Below are 22,520 nucleotides of genomic sequence, written 5' to 3'. Positions count from 1 at the left end.
GGGTCGCGAGACCTCTCGACGACCCATCAGTCCGCAAGACGGCCTCTGTTCCGCCTTGCACTGCTGACATACCGGGCAACTCCTAACGTACCTTCTGACCTGCTCGTACATCTTTGGCCAGAAATACAGGTGCCTAGCCCGGGAGAACGTTCGTTCTCTCCCCTGGTGTCCCGCTGCTGGCGCATCATGTACCTCCTCGAGTACCTGATGCCTCTTCTCGGCAGGAACCACTAGCTTCCAGGCTTCCTCATTGTCGATGGACCCTTCGCTCTCCTCAGTCGGATTGTAGTGATACAATCTCCCTCCAACCACCTTCCAGGTAGGCTGAGAATGTGGATCCTGGCATACTTCTCTGTATTTTTGAAGGTACCAGGCATCGGCAGTTTCCGGCTGATGAGTCATGGCACCCACTTCTACCACCCCCTCCTCATAAGCCCTAGATAAAGCGTCTGGCACCACGTTGAGGTCTCCCTTTCGATACTCTATATCGAACACATGTCCTTGTAGTGCTAACGCCCAACGCGCTAGCCTTCCTGTAGGATTCCTCATACTGTGGAGCCACTTAAGGCAACTATGATCGGTGATGACTTTGAAGTGGTGCCCCTCGACATAAGGCCGGAACTTCCCGATAGCCCACACCATAGCTAGGCACTCTCGTTCGGAGACTGTATAGTTCCTTTCCGCACTGTTTCGGGAGCGACTATCGTACTCAATTACGCGCTCCTGTCCATCGATTTCTTGCGTCAATACCGCGCCTATCCCACTATCGCTCGCGTCCGTTTGTAATACGAACTGTGCGCTGAGATCTGGCGACTGCAAGATTGGTGCCGAGACTATTGCGTCTCGTAACTTTTCGAAAGCCTGCTCCTGTTCCTGCTGCCAAGCAAACGGGATGCTCTTCTTCGTCAGGCGGTTTATCGGCTCAGCGATTATCGCGAAATAGGGTATGAAGCGGCGATACCATGACATCATCCCCATAAATCGCTTCACCTGTTTGATGGTCCGTGGTATTGGGTACTCCATAATAGGCTTGATCTTTTCTGGATCCGGCCTTACCCCTTCACGGTTCACGAGAACCCCCAGATACTTGACTTCCGACTTACAGAAGTGGCTCTTGGTCTTATTCACAGTGAGGCCCGCACCTAGAATTCGTTGTAAAACCAATCCCAGGTGTCGCTTATGCTCCTCAAAGGACGGCGAGATAATAATCACGTCGTCGAGGTAAGCAAAAGCGAAAGGATCTAAATCCGGGCCAATCACTCTGTCCATCAACCTCTGGAAGGTCGCGCCTGCGTAGGACAATCCGAAGGGCATTCTCTTGAACTGAAAATGCCCCAGGCCGGGGACTGTGAACGCTGTTATGGGGCGCGACTCCTTTTTAAGAGGAATCTGGTGGTACGCGCTGCTCAAGTCCAGTGTCGAGATGAACTTAGCATCCCTGATCCTTCGCAGGATGTCGCTCATGAAGGGCAATGGATAGGCGTCCGGCTTGGTTACCGCGTTTACCTTCTGGTAATTTACGCAGAACCGATACTTGCCATCTGCCTTCTTCACCATTACCACTGGACTTGACCACCCGCTGGTTGCTGGTTCAATGACGTCGTTGTCCAGCATGGCCTTAACCAGCGCGTGCATTTCGTCTCGCACCCTGTCGGAGATCGGGTAGTATTTTTGTTTACAGGGTCAAGCATCTCCGATGTCTATCTCATGCTCGACCCCCACAGCACAGCCTAAACACTCGCCTCCGTCTGGAATTAATCCATCGACGAGGCTAGCCACTTCTTGACGCTGTGCTTCCGTGGCTTCTACCAGGCCTACGGGTGCGAGGCACGACGTACCAGTGACGCTTGCCACTTCCAACGGTACCGCCACTTTGGCTTTCGCCAAGTACAGCTGGTCCGTGTCAGGGTTCAGGTTGGCGCTGAATTCCCTCACGAAATTCGCGCCCACGTAGCAGTCGTCAGATAGCAGTGGCGTTATAGTGACCCTTACATCTTTCGTGATTCCCCCTACCGTGAAGGGGAAAATCACATGACCCCAGATGGGACATGGGCGACCGTCGGCGAGCTTTGCTTCTCCCGCACGCGTCACATCCAGGCCCAGCCCCATGTCCGATGCCAATCTGAGCCCGAGTTGACCCATTATCGTCGATGAGGCCCCGGTATCGTAGAGTGCCCTCAACTTGTAGGCACCTATGTCCACCTGAAGCCACCATCTGGTCTCATCCTCGGGATTATACCTGCGGGGAGCTTTCTCCGTCCCTTTTTCCTCCATGGTCGGGAGGCTTTCACGGCTCCTCTTGCCTTGGGTCGCCGCTACTCGCGTCGACGTGCTCTCACCCGCTAGTTTCTGGGTCGCCGGCGTATCCTCTGGAGCGTCAGGTGGTCTCCTGGAGCTTTTGGATCCGACGGTCTCCTCTCCTACCCATTCATACCCAGGCTCCACCACCTGAATTCGACCTCCATACCCTTCGAAGATACTAAATGCCCGGTTACCCAGATTAGGCATCTGTTCGGTCGCTGTCGCTTCCAACGCCATCGCACTGCCAGGTCTCGTGGGGTCTGATACCTCTGGCGAGACCTTCCTGAACCCTGGGGTCGCTGACGGGCCCATGCCACGATCAAGCGACCCGCGACGAGAGGTCACCTTTACTGGGGACGCGGATGGGAGCTCCGTCCTCCGTTTCCCTGCCCGTTTCCCTTGTTGCAATCCGGCCAGTACCTCCTGGTGAAGCCCAGCTTGCCGCAAGACGAGCACTTAATCGGTTGGGAGTAATCTATTTTTCTCAGCTGACCCTCTCGTCGCTGGCCAGGAGACCCGGGGGGGGGGGGGTTTATTCCTCCCCTTTTCTTGCGGCCGACCCCTCGGCCGCTTGGGAGAGTTAGCCTTCCTCTCCTTAAAGTACCGGTCCATTTCGCGTCGCAATGTCGCAATTTGCGACGACAGATCTTCAATGCGGTCTGTCGCCTGCGTTGCGGCGATTGTGGACCGGTCCTCAAGGTTGACAAGAAGGTGTCCACGCACTCTGAAGCCGTACCTGAGTATCGCAGCTTCCATCCACGGACTATCCTGCCCGCATCCCGAGTCGCGTAGTACCCTGACGCCGCATTGGTGTCATACCAGGCGGATCCTTCCGGGATCGCCTGCTCCTCACCCGTGCCGGCGTCTCTTGGTCCACTTCCTAGTGGCTGCTCCGTCCGTAAAGGCACCTGCCTTTGGGGAGCCTCTCGAGGTTCGCCAGGGGTCGGTCGCTGGGGTTCCGGGGTACTTCCTGGTACCCTCGGGTCGTAGTGACACGTATACGTGGACTGGAAATCCACAGTTCTTCTGGGCCGCTCGGGTATCGTAGTTTGTCGATTGGTGGGGTCCCTGTTCCTCAACTGCTGGACCTCCACCTGCAGAGCGGTCACCTGGTCGCTCCACCGCGCGCATACCTGGTCGTGCCTTTCCAGCATCTCTAATATGCGGTTAATCCCGACTCGGTTGCGCTCGATTTCCTCCTTTAATCGTTCGGTCACGCACCGCTCCTCCTCTTCTTCTTGCGGTTGTAGCTCCGCGTTCTCGAAACGACGAGCTCTTTGCCTATCTGGCGATCCGGTGGAACCCTTGTATTCACTACTGACCCCCTCCGAGGGCCCCTTGACCTCGCCGGTCCCCCCTTCCTCAACGGGCTCTCGCTCCCCCATCTCGCTCCAACTATCCTCCTCTAGGTTGTCGAAGACCGCGAGAGTCCTCGTCAGGTTCGCCTCTACCACCTCATCTCTGTATAGCAGCATGAGTGGGTGGGCGACAAGATCCTCAGGATCAGCTGCTTCTAATTCCTGTCGCCTGGACTCCAGCCACCTCTCTCGGCTCCTTCGCCTGCGTTGTGTCGCCTCCCTATTCAACGCCGCTCCTTGGAAGTCCAGGTCGATATATTCGCCTAACAACCAATACACTAGTCAAACTGCCTGCATTAGCTTGGGACCGTCTGTACGCAACTCCAGTTGCGTCAGGTATCTGTCCAGCTGTGTCGAAGGCAGCTCCGATGCCCACCGGGTTATTGCGTCGGCGGTATCCTCCATATCGCTTATGCTGGGGCGTATGTGACGGTTGAGGTTAATTTACCTAGTCGACCACTACCGCCTCCTATCGCCTAAGGCGTGAGCGGGGTGTTGCGATTTTTATCGGCAACTATTCCTCTACGCCTTAACTCACAAGGCAACAATCCACGTGGCTCGTGGGTGTGTGTAGGTGCCGCTTACCCTAAGGAAGTACGGACTTCCACTCGCAACTACCTGTCTATAGGTGGAGACTAACTGTTTGCTAGCTCCACCGGGTTAGTAAATCTAACCCTACACACACCCCAATTGTGCGCTCTGCAGGTACTGTCGCTCGGTGACTATCCCCCACCTTAATACTTTAACGTGTGTATAACCACTCGAAAAAAGCAAAAAATTAAACCAAAACACAATTTATCACCTCTTTTATTCACGTTCGAGCGACTCCGGACGTCTCTTCGACCCCTGGGGTTAGTATGCTCTCGGCTTACAAAAGCAGGTGTTATTGGGTCGGAGAGGCGTCTTTTCCCTACCGCAGAGCACGTGCCGAAGGAGCCACGCGTTATTTTACCCGCTCGCACCTTAATACGCACGCGCGCAAACGTCTCTCTCTCCCGTGCATCGCTCTCTCTTTTTGTGCAAATTGACTCCCCCTTGTGTGTGAGTCCTAATATTAGTTGGGCGCCATGTAACAGGCTGCCGTTTAACCTGTAATTTCCCTAGAATGTACCTATTTGATGGCTCAACGACGCCTAGTTATCTATGTGCTCGGAGCACATCAACCTACCTTGCCCGGGAGTGCGCCTGCGCAGAGTCTCCTCGCCAATCCGAGTTGGGTTCCCCAACTCGCCACTTGGCGGCGCTATCGCTCTTGCTTAGCAGCGCTCCTGCGGCTGCTGCTCGAAACTAGGTTGGCGATTCGCTTCTACCGATCTCTGCGTGATCCTTGCTACGCTACCGGCTTATTCGAATCGAAAGTAAACAAACGCGACCTCCGGACAAAGGAAAGACAAAATAATGATTCGATTTAGTGACAACTATCGATCGCTTTATTCAGATTAAATCTGATACACGGGGAATTTGCCGAGAGTCTTGCGCACGCAATTACAATTGACAATGTCAACGGGTGGAGAGAGAGAGAGAGAGAACCTCGCGACCGGCGCGAACTAACCGCTCGCACGCAACAAATTATCTCTTCGCGCACGCTGCGCGGGATCGCACGCTAACACCAATAAAGGGAAGGTGCACCTACCGCGAGATAGTTGAGGATACGGTGGCCAACCGTATCCGATTTACAAGCCGCTGATTAGCTGCTTCGCCGCTCGCTGCACTGCCGCTGTTACTGTTGTTGTTGTTTGTTGCTGCTGGTGTCGCTGCTGTCCGATGCTGCCTGGATCTCTGAAACCGCTAAGGTTGCAGTCACTGCACACGCCAACTATGCGCACACTCACTGCAGCTTTCTCACACGAAAAACCCTTGCTTCCCAGATCTCACTTGCGAAATGTTCTATGTTTTGGTAGCGCGAAACCGTAGAGAGAGTCTATCCGGACTGAGTGACACAGTCATACTGGCTACCGAGCTCTCCCCTCCCGGTCATTGCCCCTACGCGCCCTCTCTCTCTCTCTCGAACCGATCGCGGCTTTTCTCGTTCAGCCGCTCATTAACCTCACGCGAGTCGAACGATTTTCGGTAATCGTTGCAATATATCCTTATTTCTATAGACGTAGATGGTTTATTTTTGCACTGAAGTTCCATTTCAATATTCATTCTTTTCCATGTAGTGTATTAATTAGATGAATAATCAAAAAGTGAAACCCTGCATTGAAATTAAAACCTAAAGGTATTTCATTTTGGCTTGCGCGCGCTCGTATGACGTCACATTTGAGACAATATGGCCGCCATTGGCCACACTCTGCCTAGACCCCCTCTACTTAATGCAATCCAACAGACCTTTATTATTGTGTGACAGATCGAGACGTCACGTGTCGTAATGGGCATGAGGTATGATCGTATGGATCGTATGGATCAATTTATTGTATTTTAATAGTGTAGAACCTAAATCATTTCTTGATGAAATTAAGTCAATTTCGATAAATATATTTTTTAGATAAACCAATTCATCCGTTTTCTGTTTCTTTCTACTATAAAACTCAATATGTTTTATATAAGTGATTTCTATTCAATTTCAGGTTCATTATGTCTTCCACTACAAATACAAAACAACGTTACAAAAATTGTATTAGATGCAACTTGAATGAAAGAAAATCAACGGGCTACAAAAGGTTTATTCAATCACAATCTGTGGTGGATGATTTGAAAAAATGTCTTAACGTTGATGCTGAAATTGACGATTTTATCTGTAGCAAGTGTTACGCTGTTTTTTCATGTACGAGGAGTAGGTTGACAAAAGAAGAGGCGACAACAACAAATCAGTCTGAAGATAGAGTATCCCAATCGTTCAGCCAACTATCTGTTTCTTCAACAAATTCGTCTCAACAAACTGATCCTGGAGATCCTCCTATATTGTTTACTGAACGAAAGATAATCGAGGAAGACGAAATAGAATTACCTATACCAAGATGTATTGCCACACATAAATATTGCTGTATATGCAGAAAAGATTGTAATCTTATGGCAGTACCAATGGAAGCCCGGTTGCAAGTTTTCACTATGAGGAATATTTTCATTCCCGCTGGTAATCGATGTTGCAAAGATCATTTTATTAAAAAACGTTTATACGAAGAAGTTATGAATAACATCATAGCAACATCTAATGTTAGCAGTATGAAAGCTTCTGATGTTTCTAATTTTTTACAAAAGTTCAGAATAGATGTTGATAAAGAGCTTACTGACAAAGTTGGAGATTTTTCTTTACCTGAAAATCGTCTCATTATTTTCACGGGCTTGACATGGGAAAATCTTTTCGAACTGCGTGCAATGATGACATCACTACGTAATTCAGATTCTCGAAATGTCACTCAAGCCATCGTCGTATTTTTATTCAAACTGCGAACAGGCAACTCTAATAACGTTATTTCTTCTGTGCTCGGTTTGGAGCGTCCTGAACAAGTGTCTGATTTTTCAGCTTCAGTATTAGAATCATTTGAAAAAGATGTGCTACCATCTCGTTTTGGTATAAAAGCAGCGAACCGACAGTACTTGATAGAAAATCACACTGCTCCAGTCGCAAAATTATTACACGATTTGAACGATAGTCAACTAAAAAGTACAAATAACGAATATCAACGTAAATCGTATTCAGGTCAAAAAAAAGCTCCGTTGTGCAAACCCTTTACAATTTGCACAACTAATGGTTATATAGTAGACATGTTGGGCCCGTATTATGCGAATGTTAACGATGCAAAAATACTTGAAGATATTTTTAATGATCCTGAAGGTTTAGTCACTCTTTTAAGGCCTGGTGATAAATTTTTTTTGGACAGAGGATTTAGAGATGTTATTTGCAAGTTAACTGTAATGGGGTATGAAGGACTCATGCCAGCATTAAAAGGTCAACGAAAACAGCTAACAGCCACTGAGGGAAATAATTCACGCATGGTTACAATTGTACGTTGGGTCGTTGAAGCAGTCCACGGTGTTAACAGCCAAAAATACAAACTTTTACATAATCAATTTGACAATAAAATGATTCCGCACGCAGGAACATACTGTCGCATAGCTTGCTTTCTTATCAATCTATTTGGGAAAAGATTCGTCTCCAGCATTTCTAGTAGTGAAGAAGTGGTTAACCTTATGAAAAGGAAAAAAGACACGGGCAACAGCTTGGCGGAAGAAGCGGAAAGTGGAAGATGGAGTAGGCGAAAAACGAAATTCATGAAACTAACTTCAAACGATATTTTAGATTTTCCAGAAATGACAGAAGAAGATTTGAAAATTTTTTTCACAGGAACGTATCAGTTGAGCCAAGCAATTTCGTATTTAGCTGAATTAATTGATGAAGAGGGTCGAGTAAATATTGATTATCTGAAGGAATCATCAAGTGTACTCAAAATTCAAGTTCGTTCTCGCCACATATCTGCCAAAACATATAATTGCTACATAGAATATACTCCTAATTCGATTGGATATGGTGGAGTCAAAAGATACTATTGTGAATGTGCAAATGGAATGAGAACCGTTGGTTGCTGTTCACATATAGCTTCAGTAATTTACTTTTTATCGCATGCTCGATACTTGTCTAAAATTATAAGGCCGACTGAAAAATTGACAAAAATCTACCAAGAAAAAGAAATAGTTCCTGTCATAAATGATGACAGCGATGAAGATTAAATAAATATTAGAATAAACGCCTCTTCAAAACGATCTACTTTGGTAATTTATTTTTATCCTCTTATTTGCTGTTGGTACTGTTAAGCTTTTGTGATTTTATTATGAAAAAAAAAGATAACATTCGTATCAATCATATGGAATTCCAACAGTGTGGAACTTGCTCATAAAAAATATAGAAATATATTCAATCGTAATATTTTATTGATGCATCTTATATCAATTTAGTTTGGAGAATATTAATCGGAAGTTAAAAATCCTTTGCGATATGTAGAATAGAGTAATTTTCCGGTAACCGTTACCATATTTCTTCTCTGTGTACAATAACTGATAAATATCATTCACTATATTACACGGAACGTTGTAGAAAAATTCTCAAAAAATTATCCGCTGATTTATTTATCTCACTGAATATATAAACGAATAAGAGGTTCAGCCAATGATCAATCTACATTTAGATAGTATAAAGACATCATATATAACCGCAGTAACTATAGAATTGACAAAATATAGAAAAATGAATGATTTTCGATCGCTGGAATTGAGTGAAACGTCGGAAACGTAGGAAAAATGATCGAAAAATGATTATTAATTTTTTTATCGATGTTCCACCACTTGAAAAAATCTGAAAAAATTTGAGTATATAGAGGAATATAAAATAAACAAAATAAATTTTTTCAAGCTCGGAGTTATTTTCTTTTTTTTTTTTTTTCAATTTTTAAAAATTAGAAACCGTTCTAAAAATTTGAATTTGGCGCCAAAAAATCTGGAAAAATTATAGTATATAGATCTTTCTAAGACAAATTTTTTGCCGTTCGGCTGGTTCCGTTAGCTATTATAGAAGTCGAGTTATCTCAAAAAAACGGTTTGATCCTTTTTTGGACCTACAGGGTGCCCCTGGCCACCTAGGGGTCTGAAAATTTGGTCAGAAGAGTTTCTAATCAAGCCCTACAAGATGCCATATTCCGCTTGGCTTAACCGTTGGGGGCAGTTTCGACCATCTTATCCGGCTAGGCCCTTTATGACATTCTCAAAATATAATAGAGATAATCGTGGCACTAAATTCGTTACAAAAATCGTAAATTTAAAAATAGACTCTCATTTAGTGTTCCACCAACTAAACTACAATAATAGGAAATAAACAAAACAGAAATTAATAATCTAAAAATTATAATAAGTTTACTCATCAAAATCCTCGTACGGTTCTTCTTCTTCATTGTCGTTACGATTACAGAATTCGTGTAGCAAACCATTCTTTTCAGCAGCAAAATACTGCGTACGAATTTGGCTAATCACTATGCCCAATTCCCGACCAAATCCAGCAATAATCTTTTGGCGTTCCGCAGTTTCTGCAGCATTTGTACATTTAACCTTTATGATGTTTTTTTTTCTGAGATACTGCAGCCAAAGTTCTGAAAATTAATAAAAAAAATTTCATTATTATTAAGACACGACTCAATTGCAAAATAAGAAACATACTCTTTAGAACATTGTATTCTCTAGATGGTACATATTTACGGCTGGTAGATGAATGTGTTCGTTGAACTTGTACAGCAAAGTTTATACACTCATTTGGGTCAAATATCTGCAACATAAAATTCTTCAAGAATTGCTTATGCGTTTTTTCCTTTAAGGCATCGCGCCAAGCAGTTAATCTAATTGAAACGCCAAAATGAACGCCAACAATGAAAAATAAGTTATATATTTTAAATACACAATTTGAATGGTTATAATTACGTGATAATGCATACGTACATTCGTTTCTGCATTCGTGTTTGGATTAATAGTTTTCTTGGTCCAGAGAGACATTGGTTGACGAATTTCTAAGCCAGACTTTTCATAATCTTCAATGGTATAACTAAAATTGTGTATTTTTTTACGTATTTTCCTATCTTCTGCTTCTTGACATGTGGCTCAGATGAATTTTCTTGGCTTGAATCTTCTTGCTTAACATTCACTTCTACTTCTGGCGATTCACTTCTTGTCTCAACATCGATCTTATCACGTGGTTTGACAGTAGGACTTACAATTGGACTTTGGCTATTCTGAGTATGTCCTCTTGGACTTCTTCTCGGAGTTATGGCTACAACAAAAAATTGTTGTTAAGTAAATATGAAAATGAATAGGAATAACATGTTGATAGAGAAAACTTACAGTATCCTTGCGAGTAGGATGAAGTTGTCGCTTCCATCGTGCTCTCAGTATTTGCACATTTATCTTTTACATTTCGAGGGCTTCTACGAGGAGGAGTTTCTGCAATGAAGAGGACCGAGTCAAAATCCAATTTTTAATATAATCACAGTTAGATAATGTGTTACTTACCCAAAATTAACTTTTTTGGTTTTAGAAGAGACCGACGCCCACTTGTTGATTTACTGTAGGTCACAGAATTCACAACTGCCTTCGTGTCATTGTTGGTTTCTTCATTGCTGAAGTTTGTAATTGAAATAGTCCTTTCAACAGCACTGCTCTGCACATTTTGTTTCTTGTTGCGCTCTCTTTGTAATTCTGCCATCAGCATAGCAATTTGTGCATCTTTATCAGCCAATTCTTGAGCAATATGTTCGTCATTCTTCACATTATGTGTTCCACCAAAGTTCAAATCTTTAGCTGGTATTACGTCATGGCAATTTTTCAGTACTTCGTCGAAAGTATTGGGAACTGCTGGTATCTACGGTACATAGAAATGCAAAGAAATGAATATTATAAATTGTAAATATATGGTTATAATATATTATTTCTATGTGTTTTACATGTGATGTTTTATTGCGGGAACATGTTTTTTGCTGAGCTTTGGGAACAATCTTACGATTACTTTTGCATTTTGTCAAAGTACCTTCCGCTTCTACCTGTACTTCGTTAACTGTTACATTATCACGAGCCAGTTCGTGCAAAGCATCACTTCTTCTTAAATTTGGCTTTCGCCATCGTACATTCTTGTTTTCCAACTCCGATTTGCTGTCTAAAAATGTGAAATGTTATTTTGCAAATAACTTTTTTTCTTATCTTTTTTCATTTCATTTATATACCGATGAACATAAACAAAAAAGTGAAATTTTTGAATAATTAAAAATTGAATTCAACTCATCGAAAGAAAAAAGTGTTATTCATTCTTAGGTCTCAAAACGTAAAACGTTTTTTGTATTAGATTTTGGCAAAAGTAAATATAAATAAACAATGCAAGAAAAAAAAATTATCGCCAAGCTGCATGGGCGGCTATACCATCGTATAGTCGAGATTCGTGACCAAGGTAAGTGTTGAAACAATTTTATATACTAACCTGATACATCTAGAACATCACCGGGCTCATACACAATATTTTCATCCTCATCCACATCATTTGCAATGAAAGCACGATATGGGAAGTTTGTACGTTTTGGATCGAAGTTTTGTATGTCATCGACAGGGATGAATTGGACTGATCGATTTCCAATGTAAATGCGTACTGCAGCATATAATACTTCTGCAGTTCCATCATCTTCTGAATTCCGTGCTCCTTCAGATTCATTGTCGGAGTAGCCACTTTCCATTGTTGCTGATTCTGATTTTCTTTGACAACTGTGATCTGCAAAAAAAACAAGAATATATTAGAGAGTATATATGAGTATATATTTAAGCATGCTTTCAATTCAGAAATGCATCAAAACAAAACTCTAGTTATTTAGTTCTCTACAATACTATAAATTTAAATTTTTCTTCTGTTCTATAATATTGTCATGAATGTTTATGTATTAAAAGTATTTCATTTTTTAAAGAATACTATAACATTCCTTTTTTACAAAAGTATTTTCATGATAAATTTTTTGGCAAAACTGTGTATTTAACTCTATTGAGAAAATCAATACTGATTTAAAAAATCAATACCAAACAAACAATTTGTACGTAGGCACTAAAAATAGGTAGCATATTACCTGGAAAATTATATCTCCAATCTCCTTCACAACCAAAAAAGTGTTACCGATGGCCACAGAAATTCACTATATAATGTCAACTTTGAGCTACTTCGAAGAGCCCACTTCTGCTGCAGGGTGTAATATACGAGGTGTGTTCAAAAAATAACGAGAATTTTCGTTTTATGAAAAAAATATTTATTTATTCATCTACATTAATGTTGTCGCCTTCAAAGTAGTCCTCTTCGGATACAATACACTTATGCCAACGCTTTTTCCAATCCTCGAAACACTTTTGAAACTCGATCTTTGTAATAGCTTTTAGCTCTTTCAGCGATTCGCTTTTAATGTCATCTATGCTTGTAAAACGACGGCCTTTTAATGTTCTCTTTATTTTTGGAAATAGAAAAAAGTCACATGGAGCCATATCTGGCGAATATGGAGGCTGAGGCATCGTTACAGTTTCGTTTTCGGCCAAAAATTCACGAACAAGCAATGAAGTGTGAGCAGGCGCATTATCGTGGTGCAAAAGCCATGAATTGTTTTGCCACAAATCCGGGCGTTTTTTTCGGATTGCTTCACGCAAACGACGTTGAACTTGTAGGTAGTACTGCTTATTGATTGTTTGACCTTGTGGCAAGAATTCATAATGCACTATGCCATTAAAATCGAAGAATACAGTGAGCATAACCTTCACATTCGACCGTACTTGTCGAGCCTTTTTCGGTCTTGGCGATCCAGAATGCCTCCACTGGGACGATTGAGCCTTAGTTTCGACATCATATCCGTAAACCCATGTTTCGTCACCTATTATAACACGTTTTAGTAGTTCTGCATCGTTATTGACTTCATTTAGCGACTCCTGAGCAACTTCCATTCGCCGCTGTTTTTGTTCGAAATTCAACAATTTTGGAACGAATTTTGCTGCCACACGTTTCATACCCAAAACATTCGAAAAAATTTGATGGCATGAGCCAGTTGGCTACATCATCAGCGACTTCTCTGATTGTGATTCGGCGATCAGTACCATGTAAAAAAAGAAATTTGATTTCCTAAATTACGTCTTTGCTGGGCCGTGAATATGGACAAGAAATGATGTCTGCTAGATGACGTCATTCTTTTGATGAAAAAATGCAATTAAAGAAAGTTTTATAAAATGACGTCATTTTCAAGACGAAGAATGTAGAATAGTTTTTAAAAATGACGTCATTCTCGAGGACAAAGCGGTTAAAAAGTTATATTGAAATGACGTTATTGCAGGGGACAAAGCGATCCAAAAAGATTCTGAAAAAAGACGTCATTTTTGAAGGAAAAATTAGCAAAAATTTTTTTTAAAAAATAACGTCATAAATGTTCCAATTTATGACATCAAATAACGTCATTTCGATGTCATCGAATGACGTCAGGAAATAACGTTATTATTTTCAACCGGGGTACTCGTAGCAGTAGTAGTAGTAGTACTAGTAGTAGTAGTAGTAGTAGTACTAGTAGTAGTACTAGTAGCAGTAGTAGTAGTAGTACTAGTAGTAGTACTAGTAGCAGTAGTAGTAGTAGTACTAGTAGTAGTAGTAGTATTACTAGTTATCCTACGTGCATTTTCATTACAATCGCTTCTATTTCTTATTTTGAAAATACAGTACGCGATTTATGGAAAGCCTATTACAACTCAGACGCTAATAAGGATGATTTTATTAGATGGAAAAATATAATAATTACCGAATTCTCTTGAAGAATATATGTTACGGCCTAACTTAAGTAGAGCAATACGACAGAGATGTCAAACATGTGCTACTCATTTGAATTCAATCGAAATTAATTTAAATAATTCCATAAAAGTCGGAGGAAATGTTAATTCATTACGAGTCATTCCAAACCAAATTGAAGGGGACGGAGTTATTTGGCGTGAAATAAATTCAGCATTTGAAAAACGTATCATTACTGTATTCATAGCCAATCAAGAACATACAGATATAAAGTCATTCTTAAAAGCAGCAAATAAGCTATTACAACTACAAATACCAAAATATCTGTCAATTCATAATGCTCTAAAATTAAATATAGAAATGTCAGCTTAATTTACCGTAATAAAAGATAATGTAGAGGACATTCAAGTAAAGTATTTCAACACCGAAAATGTTTCTATTTATAGAACGACAGATCTTAAATTATGGTTTACAGAAAATATTGAAGATGTTATACTTAAAAATTTAGAAGAATTTCAAGAAAAAGATTCCGGTTGGACATTAAAAACTATCATCGGTATTACTGTTCATGTAAATAAATTTAATCCTTTCAAACCTGGCTCATATATTCAACTACCAAAACAAATAGCAGATAAAAAAGCAATTATCAACGTTCAAAATACAGATAATGAATGTTTTAAATGGGCTGTGCTTGCCTGTCTTCATCCAGCTATATTTCATAGCGAAAGAGTTCAAAATTATATGCCCTTTGCGAATGAATTGAAATTCGATGATATAAACTTTCCTGTTGAGGGAAAGAATATTCCTAAATTTGAAAAATTAAATAGTATTTCAATAAATCTATACATACTAAAAAAATACGGTTTGAAATTCGAAGTCTCACCATATTATATATCAACTTAAATACAAGATAAGCATGTAAATCTTTTGTTACTACAAAGCGATGATATTGATGAGAATGAAACAGAAAAATCTAATAGATCAAATAGCAATGATAATTTCCAATTAAAATTCCACTATGTATGGATTAAAAACTTATCTGCTCTTGTTAGAAGTCAAGTAACGAAACATACTGTACAAATTTATCTCTGTGAACGCTATCTCCACTATTTTAATAATAAAGAAAAATTGAATATTCATGAGAGAGATTGTTTAAAATTAAATAAATATAGAGTTAATCTACATAATTTCCTTTTCTGAAATTTAATCGTTATGATCGAAAAGAAATGGTTCGGTTTACTATCTATGCTGATTTAGAGTGCTTATTGAAACCAGTAAATAATGGACGATCCTTCCAAGATCATGAAGCCTTTAATGTGGGGCTATATATAAAATGTAGTTATGATGATTCCAAATCAGTCTTTAAGATGTATAGAAAAAAACTGAATGAAGAACAATCACCCGCACAATGGATTATTAAACAATTTCAGATTTTGTTAGAAGAAATGATTCAAATATATAAGAATGCAATAGAAATGAATCTTTCATGGCGTAATCAAATGGATTTCAAGATGAACAAAGTGTGTCATATTTGTAGAAAATATTTTCAACATGATGAAAAAAGAGTTAGAGATCATTGTCATTTGACAGACCGATTTAGTCGTGCTGCTGACGCATCCTGTAATTTAAATTATAAGAATCCTTATTTTATACCAGTCGTCTTCCATAACCTTACTGGATATGATTCTCATTTTATAATAAAAGAAATAGCTACTAGCTCTGATCTTGAGGGAAATGTGACTGTTTTAGCTGAAACAAGGAAAGATATATAGCTTTTACAAAACACGTGGACGGTAGTACTATAAATTTTCGATTTATTGATTCGTTTCGTTTTATGCCATCATCTCTCGAAAAACTGTCTTCATACTTAACCAAACTAAATATCGTAGAGCATGAATTCAAGATAGATAAATATACAAAAACACAAATAGAATTACTGAAGAGAAAAGGCGTTTTTCCATATGAGTATGTTAACAGTTTTGAGAGATTAAAACAGACTTAATTACCATCTATCGAAGATTTTCATAGTTAATTGATAGATAGCAACATCTCTGAAGCTGACTATGAGCATGCTCAAAAAGTGTGGAATGCATTTGACATCATTGATTTAGGACAGTATTCTGATTTATATTTAAAAACTGACGTATTACTCTTGGCCGATATTTTTGAAAATTTTCGTAAAACTTGTATGGATGCGTATCAACTCGACCCAGCACACTATTATACTACTTCTGGATTAACATGGGATGCTACGTTAAAGTGTACAAAAATTGAGCTAGGACTTTTAACCGATATAGACATGGTTTTATTCATCCAAAAAGGTATTCGAGAAGATATTAGTCAATGCTGTAATAGATACTCAAAAGCTAATAATCGATATATGGGCTCAGAATATAATGAAAAAGAAGCTAGCAAGCCTTTGATGTACTTTGACGTTAACAATTTATATGGATGGGCGATGACGCATCATTACCATATAAAAATTTTAAGTGGGTCTCTAACATCGATGAGCCTCATTTTTTCAATGTTTCCGATAATAATGAGGTTGGATATATTTTAGAAGTTGATCTAGAGTATCCAAAAGAACTACACGACGAACATAAGGACCTTCCACTTTGTCCTGAACATAACACACCACCTGGATCAAGACAAAAAAAACTTTTAACAACACTGTATAATAAAGAACGGTATGTCGTTCATTATAGAGAGCTAAAGCAGGCTATTAAATACGGACTCAAAATAAAACAAATACACAGAGCACTTCAGTTTAATCACAAGCCGTGGCTTAAAACTTATGTATCTTTGAATACAGAAAAAAGAAAACAAGCTAAAAATGAATTTGAAAAGTTATTATATAAACTCATGATTAATGCAGTATACGGAAAGACTATGGAGGATGAAAGGAAACGAAAAGACGTTAAATTAATTAGTGCATGGAGTGGCAGATATGGAGCATAAGCAAGAATTGCACAACCCAACTTTCATAGTAGTTCATTCTTTGATGAAAATTTAGTAGCAATACAGTTATCATGGACGTCTATTAGTATTAAAAACCAATATATATTGGACTTTGTGTGCTAGATCTCTCAAAAACATTAGTATATGACTTCCACTATGGCTACATAAAAGAAAGACTACCTCATAAAGCAAAATTACTTTATACTGATACAGATAGCCTCGTATATGAATTTCAAGATGTTGATATATATGAAATAATGAAAGAAGATATCAATAAATTTGATACATCAGATTACTCAGAAAATAATCAGTTTAATATACCGTTAGTTAATAAAAAAGTTCTTGGTATTATGAAAGATGAATGCAATGGTAATATTATGAGAGAATTCATTGGACTCCCAAGTAAAATGTATAGTATACTAATAGAAAACCATCAAACAATAAAGAAAGCAAAAGGCGCAAAAACCCATATTGTCATAAAAACAATACATCATGAAGATTTTCGAAACTGTTTATTGGATTTAAAAATTATTAGGCGTGAGCAATGTAATATTCGAAGTGTATTGCCCCAAGTAAGAACAGAAAGAGTGTAGAAAGTAGCACTAAGTCCATATGACGATAAACGATGTATATTTGATAAAAATCCTGATACACTTCCATGGGGTCATTACAAAACTATTGAAACGTCAAAGCTTAAAATCAAGAGTGCGGAACAACGCAGGAAAAGAAAGATCATAGAACTGGAAGAAAATCCTCAAGAAAGTTGTAAGCTTCCTCCAACCTCCGATAGAAGTCGTTTAAAACAGAGTAGTAATAGTGGGGAGGAAGAAGGCTTAGTTACGAAAAGACTAAGGATAGAATAGTGAGAGAGTGAGGACAACGGTAGAGTGGGGGACAACGGCAAACATGGCGACTGAAGTCTGAGGAGTATGGGCAACGGAATCATATGAGAAATTACTCAAGTGGGGATAAGGCGAAAAGAGAGGGAAATTACGGCGGCTCGAGTTCTCAGAGAGGGGACGCATGGTACAAAACGGAGAACACACCTCAGCCCGTCGCAGTTATTCAGCAGTAGGTTGAAGCAACAGCAGTAGTCTCTCTTCCTAGTTCTCCTATTCGACTTCTAGATTTTCTCTTAAAAGTAAGTTTCTTGTATACGAGTAGCTCTCTAACTATATCCTAGTAGTATTAATTATTGATTGATTTTTTTTATTGTAGAATGGATTTTTCATCAATTAACAAAATAGCCAAATCATTATTCTTACCTAGAAGAACAATGTCGCAATTAGAAAATAACTGCACCTATATGATAACGAAATTAAGATGGCTGAATACTCGTTATGGATTCAGTGTTGTTATAATCGTAGACGACGAATTTGAAATTTTTCTACCTAAGCGAGTAAGCTTAGCGTTAGAAAAAGATGAAGATATGTTGAAGAAATTATTCGAGACTATGGAAAAATGAGTTGTTTATTTACCATCGAGAAGGCTCGAATTTTGAATTTAAAAATTAATCTAGTGTAATGTGTAAATGTATACATAGTAAATAAATTTATATTTAAAATTTTAATTATGTCTTTAATTTATATTGATGATGAATAGAATGCTTGGTCCTATGTTAGAAAATCATCACACTATATATATATTGTCACGTCGATACGAAAGAAAAAGTACGTGACGAATTATAAGTTATGATTTCAAACCGGGTATCGATAATTTAGTTTTCTATTGTACCAACCCTCCCGGGAAGATTTGTAAATCTATCTAGCGAGATAGATTAGTCTAAGCACGTTCCCACAATACTTCCGCGAATATTACTCACCGCATATTAAATTGGCGAAATCACAGGAAGGGGCACATCAGCCCACGGTATAAAAAGGCTGGATTAGAGTTCGCAACAGCAGTTACTCAGTATATAGAATACAGTACGCAATACACAATTTACGACTCAGCAGTTTCGCAAAGTTGTTTTTTAAGTCTAACTATCCGGCTACTTAGAACCGGGATTATTAAGTATTATAATTATCTTTAAACAATAAATCTAAACTCAAGCGCAAACACCTGAGACTATCCATAAAGAAACCTCTTCTGAAACCCAATCCTAATAAGGTAAGGAACTATTTTATCTACTTAAAACGCCCTACATATAATAAAGGCGCTATCCCTTTAACCAACCTTTGCTTAAATCCTGACTAAGATCCAACCTTTACCAACGCGACATTACTTGAATATATTATTACGTCTGGCTGTAACATCATTTCGCCTAGACATAACAATTGGGGGCCCCTCATTCCTTGGTAATTAGGATCTTATCGCAAAATTACAATGGTCGAAACACCTTACGAACGAAAACTAATCACACTCAAAATACTAACAAAAAAAATTAGCGAAATAGAACCGAATTTTACAACAAACAGGGAACCTACGTTTACAGAATGTCTCACATATCTGCATCAAAGATTTCCACCCACCGAAACAAAGCAAATTACCTGAGTCGAAGAGTTACAAAGATTAAAATATAATTTACAAGACTACATTGATACAAACCCATTAGACCTTCTATGTAAAGATGACTTAATATTTGACATCCTCATTGAAATGACTAGCAAAAATTTAAATCCAGCATTCCTCCTTAACACTATTACAGATATAAATTTTGAAAGATTAAAATTAGATAAAACTGAAATCCCATTACTCGAGCTCATCGAAAATCAAACGGATTACGAGACAGCAATTGAAAATTCAGACACGTACAACGCGCCTATTACAAACGTATCTATGACTAACACACCGTCCGCTTCCAAATCACCAGAAATGACTCATAATAAATCGGAAAAAGTTGATTCCACTCCAACTCGACATTTTACCCCTACAAACAAAGCTAATTTTGCAAGCAGCCCATTTACTATGTATTATACGCCAGGGACTTTCAGAACGGGACTAATGAATTCCACACAAAACATAGTATCGCCAATAAAAAATTTTAGCCTGAAAGACGCTGTTAACTTCGTACCTAAGTTCGACGGATTTAACATACCCTTACACTTATTTATCGACGGTTGCCGAGAGGCACGCAGCATAGTCCCGACAATAAATGAAAATGATCTCACCAAGTTAATTAAAATTAAACTAAGCGGTGAAGCACTTAAAAGCGTGCAAGGAAAAACGTTTGATAATGTTGAACAAATGATTAAATTTTTGGACCTACTGTTCGGATCAGCAAAAACTTGTAATCAATTAACAGGCGAATTAGCAACGTTAAAACAAAAACGTGGTGAGAATGTAGTCACATTTTCTAATAGAGTGAAAACAGTGGCTGACGAACTTTTTGAAGCAGCAGTAAGGGAAAATCGAAACTATGCTGGATTTAAAAACCAACTTGAAAAAGACAAAGTAAAATTCTTCATCCGCGGTTTATACTGGGTCATCAAAGCACGTATGGGGGAAGCCGAAAATTTAGAATTAGCTACTACGAAAGCAATAGAAATTGAACGAGAATTCAACGTACAGGAACCTGAGGAAATAACCGAAACAGTAAAAGCGCTAATCCAACCTAAAATAGAGCCAGTTCGATTAATGAAAGCTGAAGATAGTAGCATCTGCCAAATTTGCAATAGACCAAAACACACAGCTAAAGACTGTTGGTATCGGATACCGCAGAATCACAATCAAACTCGACCAACTACGCAACAGCAACGGCAGCAGCCCAAACAGCAGCCGTGGGCGGAGCCTCGCGCGGCAGCTAACAATAACACTAATCCCCGCTCCAGCCATCAGCCACTTTGGGCCGCCCAAAATCAAGTAAAAACAAGCGCCCCAGCTAATTTAAATTCGCAAGAAAAGTTACAACAAACTAATTCCTCGATTTGCAATTACTGTAAAGAAACTGGACACTGGAAGAGTGATTGCGAAAAACGAAAACTCAGAAATCAAAAATTACAACAGGCGGAAAAAGACAAGGGTTCCCAGACACTCGGCGCTACCCGGGAGCCCCTGTAAATACAGCGCCTCAAACGTCGCACGCACAAAAAATCATCCTTTTACATTTTAACAGTCAGTCACCAACAATTCAACTCGAAATAAAAACAAGTAAACAAAAATTTAGCTTCATCGTAGACACCGGGGCAGCAGTCTCTCTACTTAAAATCTCAAGCAAACCAAACGATGTCCACGTAGATATTTTTGACAGATATGAACTACGGGGGATCTCGCAAGAAAGTATCTCGACATTAGGAAAAGTGTCATTAACCTTTCATAACTTTGTACTAGAATTTCACTTAGTACCGGAAAATTTTCCTATATTAGAAGACGGTGTAATAGGAAGCGAGTCATTAAAAAAATACGGAGCGTATATTGATTACGCCAAGAATCTCTTAAAAATTAATGACTTGTTTTTCCCAATTATTACCGAAAGCAAGTCCTGTTACATTGGAGCTATTCCCGTAACAAAAAAAGTTAACCAGGCACCCAGCAAAATACCTCTCGCAAACGAAGGACAGGCACAGCCCGGCAATAACTCCTTGTATTCGGTCGACGACCCTACTGGAAAACTACTGGACCTAGCAGTCGAAACTCAGAGGACGAATGCACCTGTATACAAAACCCATGTTAAAAAAAATGGTCACGAGGCCATAAAACAAGGTGACATACTGACTCCTAAAGAGTATATACCTCAGCTGTCTGAAAACAAAATCCGAGAAGCACAAAAAAAATCAGATTCCGACAAACTGTACAACCTATCTGTTAACTGCCTTTCCGAGAACTCAGAAAAAATTAACTCTGTACCTGTAACTTCTGGCATGCGCATGCAAACTCTGAAAAACGAATCCGATTTACTCTACGCTTTAAACAAAGCATCAGAAATGATTAAAAAATCAGAAAAATCAGAATCAGATTACCCGTCAATACAAGAATTAACTAACAGCATTATTAGTTGTTTAAATAATAAAGAATCTGAAATTAATAGCGATCGCTTATACCTGCTCGAAATACTAAAAAGGTACCTCGATCCAATTATTAAATCACAAAGTAACTTACAAAGGCCAAATATAGTTAATAACGCATTAAATGTATTATTAACGGCCCGCTCCATTATTAGGGGAAAAGTACCTAGAGCACATTGCACAGCACTGCTTGTTAACCCAAAAACTAATAATCGCCACGAAAGAGTCAAACAGTTACTTCAGTTGATTAAATTGGACCATATCAAACAAGATCAACGAACAAAAATTGAAGAAATCGTCGAAAATTACAGCGACAGATTTTTTGTTAAGGGCGACGAGCTCGGGGCCACGAGTATTATCGAGCACGAGATCTATACTACCTCCGAAGTACCTATCAGACTACGACAGTTTAGGCACCCCCCGCAGATCAGTAAATTTATAAATGAACAAATGCAGGAATTGCTAGAAAGAGGTATTATTGAAAAATCAACTAGCGCATATTGCGCACCAGTTTTTTGCGTGCCCAAGAAGAATACGGAAGATGGCGAACCGCAACCGCCGCGCATCGTGTTTGACTATCGCGCGCTAAATAAAATTATTCCAGATTATAATTTCCCAGTCCCTCTACCTGTCGACTTATTTGAACGAATGGCCGGTGCGCAACTATTTTCGTCATTTGATATGTATTCATCATATCAT

The 22,520-nt window shown here is 39.6% G+C and overlaps 1 protein-coding gene across 1 annotated transcript; it reads left to right on the top strand.

Annotated features, from left to right (window-relative positions):
- The first annotated feature begins 6,030 nt into the window (after positions 1–6,030).
- LOC131675459 (uncharacterized) lies at positions 6,031–8,330 on the top strand. The gene is made up of 2 exons (XM_058954444.1): positions 6,031–6,041; positions 6,230–8,330. Exons 1-2 carry the CDS (start codon positions 6,031–6,033, stop codon positions 8,328–8,330), a joined length of 2,112 nt encoding a protein of 703 aa, XP_058810427.1.
- The last annotated feature ends 14,190 nt before the right edge of the window (positions 8,331–22,520 follow it).

The sequence above is a fragment of the Phymastichus coffea genome, unplaced genomic scaffold (genome assembly GCF_024137745.1).
Source record: "Phymastichus coffea isolate CEN01 unplaced genomic scaffold, Cenicafe_Pcof_1.1 PCOF00022, whole genome shotgun sequence".
Lineage (NCBI taxonomy): Eukaryota > Metazoa > Arthropoda > Insecta > Hymenoptera > Eulophidae > Phymastichus > Phymastichus coffea.
The sequence above is the reverse complement of the archived record's forward strand: the minus strand, read 5'-3'. Positions and strand labels throughout refer to the sequence as shown.